Source organism: Argopecten irradians, chromosome 13 (genome assembly GCF_041381155.1).
Source record: "Argopecten irradians isolate NY chromosome 13, Ai_NY, whole genome shotgun sequence".
Classification (NCBI taxonomy): Eukaryota; Metazoa; Mollusca; class Bivalvia; order Pectinida; family Pectinidae; genus Argopecten; species Argopecten irradians.
Genome location: NC_091146.1, coordinates 13,185,490 through 13,197,983, shown reverse-complemented (window position 1 = coordinate 13,197,983; position 12,494 = coordinate 13,185,490). Strand labels below are relative to the sequence as shown.

At 33.4% G+C, this 12,494-nt stretch overlaps 1 protein-coding gene across 1 annotated transcript; it reads left to right on the top strand.

Moving 5' to 3' along the window:
* Positions 1-3,711: 3,711 nt before the first annotated feature.
* Positions 3,712-12,457, top strand: LOC138305934 (beta-1,3-galactosyltransferase brn-like). Its single transcript, XM_069246234.1, has 2 exons — positions 3,712-4,849; positions 9,032-12,457. The coding sequence occupies exons 1-2, from the start codon at positions 4,839-4,841 to the stop codon at positions 10,014-10,016; spliced, it is 996 nt and encodes a 331-aa protein (XP_069102335.1). The 5' UTR covers positions 3,712-4,838; the 3' UTR covers positions 10,017-12,457.
* Positions 12,458-12,494: the final 37 nt, after the last annotated feature.

Sequence of the window (12,494 nt, the reverse complement as noted above, 5' to 3'; positions counted from 1 at the left end):
TATTATTTGACATAGCCAAAACTCTCATCAAGACGGCACATGAAAATAATACCTCCACAACTTACATCGGACTCCGACCTTACACATATGTCATATCATGATGTCCTAACCCCTAGGTATCTGTAAGCAAAAATATGCTTATCGGTCACGGCCACCAAAGGGCCAAAATTGAGACTCCTCCTTCTAAATTTTTAGTAATCGTACGAAACTATTGATTCCGTTGTATCAGTCAAGAGTGAGCTCACCTGTTCTTCTCTAAATTCAGTTAACAGTTACAATTCTATTCCGCTCTTGATGTGTAAATAGGAATTTATTCTGTCAATAATTAAACTAAGTTTTGTCTAGAAATTTGATGTAATTATGGTTTTTTTTGTTATTAGTTTTTGTGATGAGTCTAAATTAATAATTCATCAAATTGATGTTATTCTTTCAAAACCAGTATAAAATATAAGAGAACGCAGGGTATCTACTTTGTACGGGGAGTTTTCGTCTATTAAATTGTGTTTCTAAGAGCACGTATTTTATTGAAAAATAGTTTCAAATTGCTTTTAAAAGACATATACTAGGATGCATACGTATCCGAATAAATCAAAACATCTCAGGTGTTCTTTCTTAATCGATTAATTAGATTTATGTTTTATATGCAATTTATCAAACACTCTATATAAACCAATAAAATGTCGATGTTAGCAAAAATCCGAGTCCAACAAATGTATAAAGTCTCACAATAACCTAGCTGAACTACAGTTGTCATTGTGACGACTGGAGAATAATATTCTATGTGTATGTACATGGATGTTATACATTGGACAAAGAAGTAATTCCAACCGTGTAGACAAAAAATGTCAAATTGTCGAGGCGATTTGCCCCTTTATCAGGACACGCAAAATGAACACGATTACATTTTATGATGCGAAAAGTAATACGGGACAATGTAAGTGGACAAATATTTAACAGCACATTTAACCCTTTGGCAAGTGGCAGCCGAAGCCCGGATCTACCAAGGTGATGCCATTATATATGCATGTTCGGCAGAACGCTACAATAAATGTGACGTCAAATCTGTACATGGATGTTGTAATTGTGAATTGTCAAGCCCTGTATGTATATATATATTATAGTTATCATTGTAGGTTAAATCAGACTGTTTTATTACTAAATGATCTAGATATTTAAAATGTGTAACATGGCGCAGCTTTATCAAAGCGCAATGACACTTTAACTAACTTATATATCATTTTCATCATCAAACAGTTAATGGAGAGATTGGAAAAGGTGGAGCTGAGAGACTGATCACAAATCAACCAATATACATATTTTATTTTAATACATGTATGTCTTAATTTGGTCCCGGTTAGTTCATAATCACTTTTGCCTGTAAGTAATGTTTGAGTGGTATATATTCTAATACTTATATAAAATTCATTTTGAAGATGTGATTTATATTTCATTCCTGTTCTTCCCATGGGTAGATACTATACAAACGATACTATACCACTGATACGAGCCCGCGAATGAACACGGCCGGTATTTAATTTATGACCCTGGTGATAGTTAAAGTCAAGGTCAGGTGTTATCGGGCGGTTACGTATACATGATCATGACTCGACTGTATCTGTCGGGGACACGTTATCTACGCTGATACTGGCCCAGTATGCAATAATCAATGGTGCAGTTTAGACACTATAGGTATCAGTAAACCAATTTAAAAATATACCTTCGAAATGGCCAATGTACAGAGTATAGAGCCCAGGAAAGAATTTTTGTTTGGCCAATGGTTAGCTGGATCATTATGAATTTCAAAAAATGTTTTCTGGCAAGTAATTATCCCTAGGTAAAATTGATTTTTACTTTGGACATCAAATAAAGATAAGGGCCTTATTTTAATATGGCCATTCTGGTTAGAGAATAAGCTACAAATCTCCACTGTGTATATATTATAGGTGTAGCGGGATTGGACTAGGTAGATAATTGGTGACCAGGTAGCTCAGTCGGTAGAGCACTCGGCTAGTGTTCGGAGAGTCCCAGGTTCGAATCCCGGTCTGGCCGCTACATTTTCTCCTCTCCAGTAACATAGGGAAAATAGTTATAAAACACAATAAGTAACTTTAATTTAACAGTGCAAAACAAAAATTCAAAATTGGTCTATTGAACATAATTAAGTTGGTTGGACTTATAAAACACCGCCCTAGACTCATTTCATCAATATCATTAACATGTCCATATATTTGCCAATAGACAATACCAAATTAAATCATAACCTTAAATATAACAAGAGGCCCAAGGGCCATAACGGTCATCTGACTACCTTGGCAATAATCATATAGGGAATTAATTAGATCATGTCATGGTAGCCATCTTCAATTTGGGATTAACCAGAGATGTAACAACACTTTGACAGGACCATGTCAGGATCATTCCATGCAAGTTTCAGCCAAATCGCACTGGTAGATCTTTAGAAGAAGTCCCTCCAAATGTGTTTTCAAGATGGCGGCTGTAGCGGCCATCTTGGATTTCAGATCAACCCGAAAAATAACAACACTTTGTCGGGACCATGTCAGGATCATTTCATGCAAGTTTCAGCCAAATCGAACCGGTAGAACTTGAGAAAAAGTTCAAAATGTGTTTTCAAGATGGCAGCTGTGGCCGCCATCTTGGATTTCGTATCGACCCGCAAAATAACAACACTTTGTCGGGACCATGTCAGGATCATTTCATGCAAGTTTCAGCCAAATCGCACCGTTAGAACTTGAGAAGAAGATCAAAATAAGTTTTCAAGATGGCGGCTGTAGCGGCCATCTTGGATTTTGGATCAACCCGAAAAATAACAAAACTTTGTCAGGACCATGTCATGATCGTTTCATGCAAGTTTCGGCCAAATGGCACCGGTAGAACTTCAGAAGAAGTTCAAAATGTGTTTTCAAGATGGCGGTTGTGGCGGCCATCTTGGATTTCGGATCGACCCGAAAAATAACAACACTTTGTCGGTACCATGGCAGGATCATTTTATGCAAGTTTCAGCCAAATCGCACCGGTAGAACTTGAGAAGAAGTTCAAAATGTGTTTTCAAGATGGCGGCTGTGGCGGCCATCTTGGATTTCGGATCAACCCGAAAGATAACAACACTTTGTCGGGACCATGTCAGGATCATTTCATGTAAGTTTCAGCTAAATCGCACCGGCAGAACTTGAGAAGAAGTTCAAAATGTAAAAAGTTAACGTACGGCGGACGACGACGGACGAAACATGACCACTATTGGTCATCCTGACCCTTCGGGTCGGATGACCTAATAAAGTTAGCACTGACACATTGTACCCAGTTTTAATCATCCAATCCACCCGATGTTCATTCACCTCGTCCATGTAATATTGGCACTTTGTACCTACCGTGTAGATAATGCAGGTCATTTTTTAAAGATAAAGCTATAAGTATATATGTATACTCTTTGTTCCAGCAAAACATTTTACATTTAGAAGAACGCAGTGAACTTTTAAGGAAATAAGAGGGAAATTAAGTTCATTATGGTTTTCACCAAAAAAACACATTGTAGTGTGGGACAATGGAGTCATTTGATACGAAGGTAAAGTCACTAGTGAGTGTAAATGATAAATAACAAGCTAAAGGAACAGGTGAACGGTTGTCACGGGAACATAGAAAAGTGAGTAATAATTACGGCGAAAGATACAACATATATTGAAATACACTTTGCTTCTCTCAATCATTCATACCGGAACAGTTTAAATAGCAATAATAACACTTAAAATTATAAGTGCGTAGACAACATTTAACACATCGGAAATTTTTCGATATTGCTCTGCTGTTTTTCTTTTTTTTTACTTCTTTCTTATCGTAGTCTCACGAATGTCAAATATAACTACACAAACGTAACCATAAAAGCCAAATATACTTAAGATTTGTTTTATTTTGATTTGTAAATGAAATAATTAAAATGAACATATAACCCCACGTTATAATCGTGGATCTGCCTATGTCTCCACGTACGCGTTTCACGGTAATAAATCGGCCGTATTAACTAACCACAAGAAAAAGTCTGGAAATCCTGACCCCCTTGTAACTTGTTATATGTTGTTATCTCCCCTTGATAACTAAACAGTTACCCTTATTCGATTCTCTTATCACGATTGCGATGCCTCTGTTGACAATGTGGTGGCCTTATCTCCATAATACAATATCTTACATTATCAATCGGGACTGTTCGTTGCTTGTCATAAACGAGGTCGATAGTAAAGGTACGTTTACGGGGAATACCAAAGGGCTTTCGTACAGTGTTTTATATCTTCTTATCAACATGGGACACTTACACACAACGCGAAGATATAGTGAGACATGGGGAGATTTAGCTTTATTTTAGTGCGTTGGCCAATCACAGCCTTTTTATCTACCCTTGTATACCGGCTTATATAAACATGATGGGGTGTATCTATAGGTATGGAAATTATGTGTGAGTTAAACATTTACGAGTTGCTTCGGAATGTCTGAGTGATTGACAAAATACATGAAATACGACAACGCGTGTGACTATTAAAGTACCGGAAGAAGCAACTTAGACACCATCGACAATTACCGGAAGTGAATACTTATGTCCATTCCGTTACATACGTGAAGTGATTTTCCGGATATGAGAAGCAATACACTGCTGTATTAATATCCTTGATTACTGAATCTGAAAAGGACAAACAAAAGAACATTTTTAAATCGATTTTTACCCATAACCTTCTAAAAGTTGACTGTATTACTACCCCAACTACCTACCTACTTCAACACAAATACGGGAGAACACACTTTATTGAGGGTTATGTGCGGCTAAATCAAAAATAATGAATATACGGTAAGTGGCAAATTAATTTTACTATCTTTTCTTAGAATCATTATCCTTTGATTATATCAATATCTATTTCGCAATTTCGAAATCCGCTCTAATTTGTAATTTGTATATAGTTATAAAGTAACAAACTGTAATATGTATACAGTACTTTCTTCGGGACTCCTCGTTATATATACATTCATACGTTGTTCTGCTGACCATGCTATAATACAGAGAGTAGATATCAAAACCAACCCTACCACGTGAGGAAGGTATGCACTATAAACATGATACTTAAGCTGGGCGTCGCCACGCTCCCGTGGATCATTTATGTCAACAACTGCATACCCCTGCCCAGTTACAGCTTAAAATTTCTATATCGAAATCAAAATAGATGAATATAGTTTTAGCTTAAGTTGAATGGATCCTTTTCATCACGACTCAATTGATAAATCATGCATCATGTTAGAACTAAATGTTAAAACCTGGTTAACATCTACCTGATGTGTTTGGTTCATGTTAACTACACTGTGTGTTTGTGTTTTACCTAGTTTTAAATACTTTTTCTGGACGAAACATCAATCCCATCAAGTCTGCTAATTATGAAGTCAAAGCAGACTTTATTAGATAAAATATTAAACAAAATACTAATCATAAGGATTTTATTTTTTGTGACACATTTTAGGAATCCGATAGACAATCTTAATATGTTTGTCTAACAAATTCAAATTATCATTACACAGCATTGCACATGTAGTCCAGGATAGATAGGGTGTTACCCCAAAATAATTGCAACAGAATTTTTTCTTTGTTTTTCATACAGATCTGACTTTGTTTTATACAAGAAAATAGGCGCCACAAACAAAAATTTGGGAAAGGGTTTTTCTTTACCCCCAAAAAATCAGAAAATGTAGGGATATTTGCAAAACGTGCCAACTTTGAAGCCAAATATAAACTTACATGGTTATCATGAGATACTAGAAAATTAATGTATGGCGTTATGAACATTATAAGGACAGCACAGATTGCTAAGAATCTAAGTTGAAATCAACACAGGGAAAAAAGTATGACAGCATGAAAATTGCATAATTATGTCCTAGTAACAGCCACATATGTTTTTATTGGATTGTTAAGATAAAAAATTATCAACAATGCCATTGATACTCATTTTGGTGGAATCTTTTTAAATAAAACTTGTTGATAAAAGGATTTAAAAGTAAAACATTTTACTTTCACTACCTGAGATAACATGGTTGCTCAAAGTTTGGATTTTTGGCCCTTTCCAATGACATTTTGAAGTCCAAATTGAATAATATGTCTTTTTCATTCAAGAATTATTCAGTAAGTACCGTCTCAAGTGTTTAGATAGTTATTAATTCAGATTCTATGTAGGATATACTCTCCTAAAAGAGACTACTATATCAAGATATCACCAAATATAAAAGACGTGAGGTCGATCAAATCCTCATTAAGTGCCAATTTGACTAAACTTCTCTAATTGACTATGTCCTTAAGTTGAAATGTCAAAAATGTGAATATCTATTTTGTGACCAATCAGATTGCAAAATCCTTTGGCAGATAATACCACCATAATGGAGCGCTCTTTATAAAGTGAGATTGAAGTTTCTTTTTGATCCAATATTTGCATAGGTCAGTTTTTCATTTTTCCATAATGTAACCGGATGGGGGTTACATAATTTTCAATGAGATAAAGGAATAAAACAAAAGTTCAAGTTCACTTTTATAGCTGAAAATCATCACAGTTCTGATTTATTTACTGGCAAAATTTCATGACAATCGAATAAAGCATATTCGAAAAAATTAAGATTTATGTATTGCAGATTTATGGACTTTGACATATTTTGGTATTCAGCCAAATCAACTAGATAGGAAGTTTTTACTTCTAAATAAGATGTGCATATTTATACCGTTTTTACAACAAATGATCAAAATAACAAGTACAAAATATACAAAAAAGGATATAACATATTTGGAAGCATTTGCTTTTTTATTTTCCGAAATATTAACTACCAAAGTGGGTGTTTTGCCAATAATCTAAGTATAAAAATCACTTCAAAGGCACGATCAGTCAACTTGACAAGTTAATATTTAGAATTTTTCTAGCTAATGTATTATCGATCATGCATTAATATCTAAGAAAATGTAATGCTTTAAGGAATAAAACATAAACTGATATAGTTCAGTGTAAGATTTTATAAATGTTTACATCTAAAAAGAACAAAAACGATAATGCTAGCTAAATTCAAAAGGTTTTGAGCCGTTTTCATCCTTCTTTATTTCTTGGATGACTGAAATTATTGTATCATTTCAACTTATTTGTGCTAACCTGAAGTTTGTCTTACTATATACCAGATTTCATATTTCAAGTATTGCAAAAATAACAGATATTGTACTTTAACAGTGGTCAAAAGTGTAATTTCTATATATTTTCTTATTTTTCGGGTGTTGAAAAAACGTCTTTCTGAACATGTGATTTTTGGCGACTTTTTTCATGGTAAAATACTAAGATCCTCCAACCCAAAAAGCAAAAAACCAATTCTGTTGCAATTATTTGGAGGTTAGGCCTCTATTTCTCGTATTTTTACTGGACTATAAATTTCATCATTTTAAAACCTAGCAAAATACAAGCTCACAGGTACAGTCGTGCTAATATACAATTAATTTGCTTTAATGTTCCTCTGGTTTGCTTTTTTCTTTCTTTCTTTCCTTTCTTTTTTACATACTCCTTATTATTCATCCCAATTAGTATGAGCGCTTACACCCAGAAATAAAATAAGAAGAAATTTAGTTAGATCAGACTGATTCCAGTTATTTCTATCAAATGTGTTCTTGATTCAGATAGATATTTCAACAATTACTAGCTTATCATCGATCACTTAACATTATACCCACATAGCTTTTTTGAAATATCTTGTTAAATTTTGGGTTTGCACAGAAGTCAGTTGTACCCCTCTCTTTCAAAAGTACTACTACAATTATCTATCCCTCAAAATATTATCTAGAGCACTGTGACTGTGACATTATGTCTCTGTCCTAGATCTAGTCTAGGCCTGTCGATACTAGTATATACATATGTATCTTAATGCGCCGTTTTACATAATACACATCCTCCAATTATCACCTTCTTACTTATTTAGTTCCACACATAAAATGTAAATTTCGATTTTTTTTAATTCACATTTATGCAAAAAATAATAACTGAAAGATGCCAATATTTCAAAAAAGGTCTTCTATGCTGTGTTATGGTTGGTCAGTATTTTAGTAAAAAAAGGTTAATGAATATAATGCAATATTAAAAAATAGGTAAATCAAATAAGAAATTAGTGTCGTCTGAACGTCCACATATCAGCTGTAGAGTACACACAATGTATAGTCTATTGTTTTGTATACACTGATATTACAACATAATTTTAATCACTTTTTCAATGTCGTAATAAAAAAATAAGTCAATACACTATGATTTGACTGTTAATTACGAAATTATATTGGATTATTAAAATTAAATAAAAAAATCATTAAGAATTTTTTTAATGTTTTTAAGTATGTAATGGTACTAATGTTTTTGTTTTAATTTTTATCACAATATAGAATAAATTTCATCCTATCTGGAAAAGTAGATGTTACTATTTTTTCTTTAAGAAAGATCTTAAAAGATGACATAGAATCTATGTTATTTTTTACCAATAATATGCATATTTTCATCACTTCAATACCCTCAGTATGGTTCATATTGTCTATTAGTAACCATCTGGACGCAGAAGAAATGTACACCTTACACAGGTACTGGCGGTGCATGTTTAAGTAACTGACTTTATACAATTCTATTGCTATGTATAAGGAGTAAAGGTTTTAATGTGACTATGTATTAACATTGTTTATATTAAGAAAATTAAAGATAAACGGTAGTTATTATATTTATGTCATATTGCTATTATTGAATGATAAATTATCCACATATCTAAGCAACATGAAAACACGTGCATTACTATCAATGATATTATGTATGTACATGTATTAGAATAAAAATAATAGCAAGGAAATCAAAAGGGTTTTCAGCTCTGTATTTCAAATAAACTAATACAGATATGATCAATGTAAAAATTGTTTTTCTTATTGCAACACAATCAATTTTATCAATATTATATATATAAGATTGTTTCTTACTTATTCTTTGTTTTATTTCAGATGTCATTCAAGGTGCAAGCTACGATATATTATGGTCTGTCCTGTTGCGGTTTTCCTTGTGATGTTCTGTTGTAATTCCTACGAACCATTAACAGTCCCTGGTATAATGGACCATACCTTACTACTGACGGAGAGAAAGCCAAGCACAGTGTTTCTCAATCCTAAAGTCAAGTGTAAGGATAAATCCACAAGTGATACCGTGATCATAGTGTTAAACCAGGCATCAAGTTCATCCCGCAGGGACGCTATCCGTCAAACTTGGGGACATCCGGAGATGCAGCGAAAATATAACTTCAGTATTTATTTCATTATAGGAAACGAACAGAATGTGGATTTAACAGAAAGAGACAAAGATAACGAAGACATACTGCACGTCGATATTGATGAGGATTATTTCAATATAACAGAAAAAGTCATAGAAGCATTGAATTGGGCCACTCATTCCTGTTATAGATCCAGCTATTTCTTCAAGATTGATGACGATGTTTTCTTTGACTTGGAATTCTTGCGGAAAATTCAAACTGACAGAAGTTACGTACCCGATGACGTCATCAGAGGTGATTGCATACAGGAAACTTCGCCGTACAGATGGACATCAAAATTTAAAGTATCGCATGAAGAGTATCCGTTCCAAAGTTTCCCGCCATATTGTGGTGGGCCTGGTTACGTGATGACACTACGCACTGCAAACAAGTTATACCATGAAATGGTCAACACAAAGGTATTCAAGTTTGAGGATGTGTATGTAGGGATAGCAGCCTTTAAACAGGGCATAGACGTCCACAAGGTGGATTATTTCATTTACGCCATGGACCGGACACCAAGGAAATTTTACATTAAATGTGCCCGGATAGTACACAATCTGACCCCGGAATTAATCTCAAAGTTCTGGAATGAAAGAGATAGGGGAATGGACGTAGAATGTTCAAGATGGGGGAAAAGTAAATATATGATAAAAACACTATTTGGATTATTGCCTAGTTGATAAAGGTGTTTAAATAGGTTTTCGAATGGCATAGCTGCTTGATTCTAAGACATGTATTTTGCATTGAATGATCAATTCAGCTTCATAATTTTTTTTCGAATTAAGTATGGATTACATGCAGCACAGATTATGTGTCAAAACTAAACTCAAGAATTGTCGTATATAACCACATTGACCTGAAACTAAGAATGCGTCTTAAATACGTATACCTGTGTAAGTGTAATGTGTTATTATGACTGTGTGATAGTGTGTCCTGTGAGTGAGAGACAATCTATTTTATATAAGCTTTCAGCTTTTAATTTATATATAAATATAATTCAATTAATTAGCTTTTGGTACACTGACACAATAATTGTAGGTACATGTAGCTTATGGTTTGTTTCATATGATGAATTGTTCAGGTAAAATTTACAGCAAAATTTCATTGCGAACCTAACCTGAAATTCATATTTCTTATGAATCTACATGATGGTTTCCACATGTGACTTAACCTGCAATTTACATAGAAAAATCAATTGATCTACATTCACATGAAGATTTTGTCATCTCAACTTGACAAGATCGGGGTCAAAAATTGACCTTTTTTATTCAGGTCAAACTCTTTTTCAAAATCTCAATGTTTCACACTGTCGATATTAAAAAAGTGCAATTACAAGCTGGGTACTTTTAGATAATGATAAATAGGTATATATGCTGGGTACTGTTAGATAGAGTGGTATATATGCAGTGCAATTTAAGTGATATACTATATATATTTAAGGATATAATTTTCCTCGTGTCAACCTAGTTACATTAATACGGCATATATTGGTGTATTGCCTTTTCTGTTATTCCATCTTACTTAAAAACAATACATCGTCTATAGTGTTTTATTGTGTTTATCTATGCAGAGAAATATAAACAACGAAATAACATGTGGTTAGTCTATATGGCCAGAAATATCTAATATAAAGATTACAGATTACAATCAGATTTTTGCTTTTCACGTAATGTATGCGTGTTGGCGTCTGGCCGCCTGTATGTCTGTTGACACGAATAACTAAATATTTATAGATGAGATTTATCATTACTAAATATGATTCGATTTATATTTTATATAAAAATATATTTTTGCTGTCTACTTCTCTATTGATAATTCGATATTAAAGTAATAATAGCATTGGAGTGATCTCCCTTCATTTCGCATTAGATGATTATTTATGTATGTGTTTGTTCATCAATGTGTGTTACTGCTACCACCATATTGTTTTGTAGGGAGAAGATCTATAAGGCAATCCCTGCTGTCTAATCCCTGTGGCATTTATCAATAAAAGTAATTGACAACAAATACATGTATTGTTTTGTAGGTAGTATCATAATACAAACTAGCCACGGTGAGAAATACACACTTTGAAACAATATATTATTGTAGTTTTAACCTTTCGATCGTAAACATGACAAATTGTAATGATATCCTCCATATCAGCTGTGTAGTAAGTCTGACTATTTATACATCTGTTATCTTTTAATTCACTTTTTTTCGCACTTTGCATCCTTATTTGCATTCTTACCGGATTTCGCCCCGGAAGTAGTCTCGCCTCCGGACGTTTTCCAGAAAACAGTGTATGTGTATATATGTAATATAAACATGCAGAGATTAGTGAATCAATTAAACTTAAGGAGAAGTTATTATTTTAATTACTTTAAAAGGACATGAATGTTTTCTGAAGTTTATAATGTAGTCAGTGATTTCCATACCTCCATTTTGTTTTCGAGTATAACGTTTGTTTATTGCATCGCCCGGACAAAAAACAAAACGGCCGAAATAAATAGTATATCTTTCAGTTTAAGGAAATGTGATATTGTTGTTATAAGCATAACAGATGGGATCGGTTAGCATGGACTTCCGGATGTTGTGTATCTTATTACGGAGGTTTACCAGTCTTTTGGTAAAGGTAACATATCATAGTACAAGGTAACATGAAATCATTTCCCTAACTTTGAAAAAAAGTGTCAACAAGGTTATTGTTTTCTTGGTAACATTTCAGCTGTATTATATTTTTCCAAAACAACGAGCTGGTTTTACTGGAAAGAAGCCAAACAGAAGGTTAAATATCACGCACTTTTCACGTATGGATAATTGACTTACAGTCGCAGATTTCTTAGAACTTATCTCGCAGATTTCAAAATGGTATTTTAATTGTGAATATGTAAAACAAAACAACGGGTTGACTATCCCTGTCTTTCATATTCATAAAAATTATTTTTTCATTGTTTCTACTAAACCTGATTTCTGATTGGCCAATTCATTATTTTTATACCACTATAAAAAATATCCAAGAATGGCGCAAAAATTCGATGTTATCGTTAGGTCACAATAGAAACATTTACGTTGCGTATTGATTTGGAAAAATAAAATCTTGGAAAATTAATGGAATCGTACGTGTAAACGTCTCTTATTTTCATCAATAACAATGCTATTCCACAATAGGAAAAAAT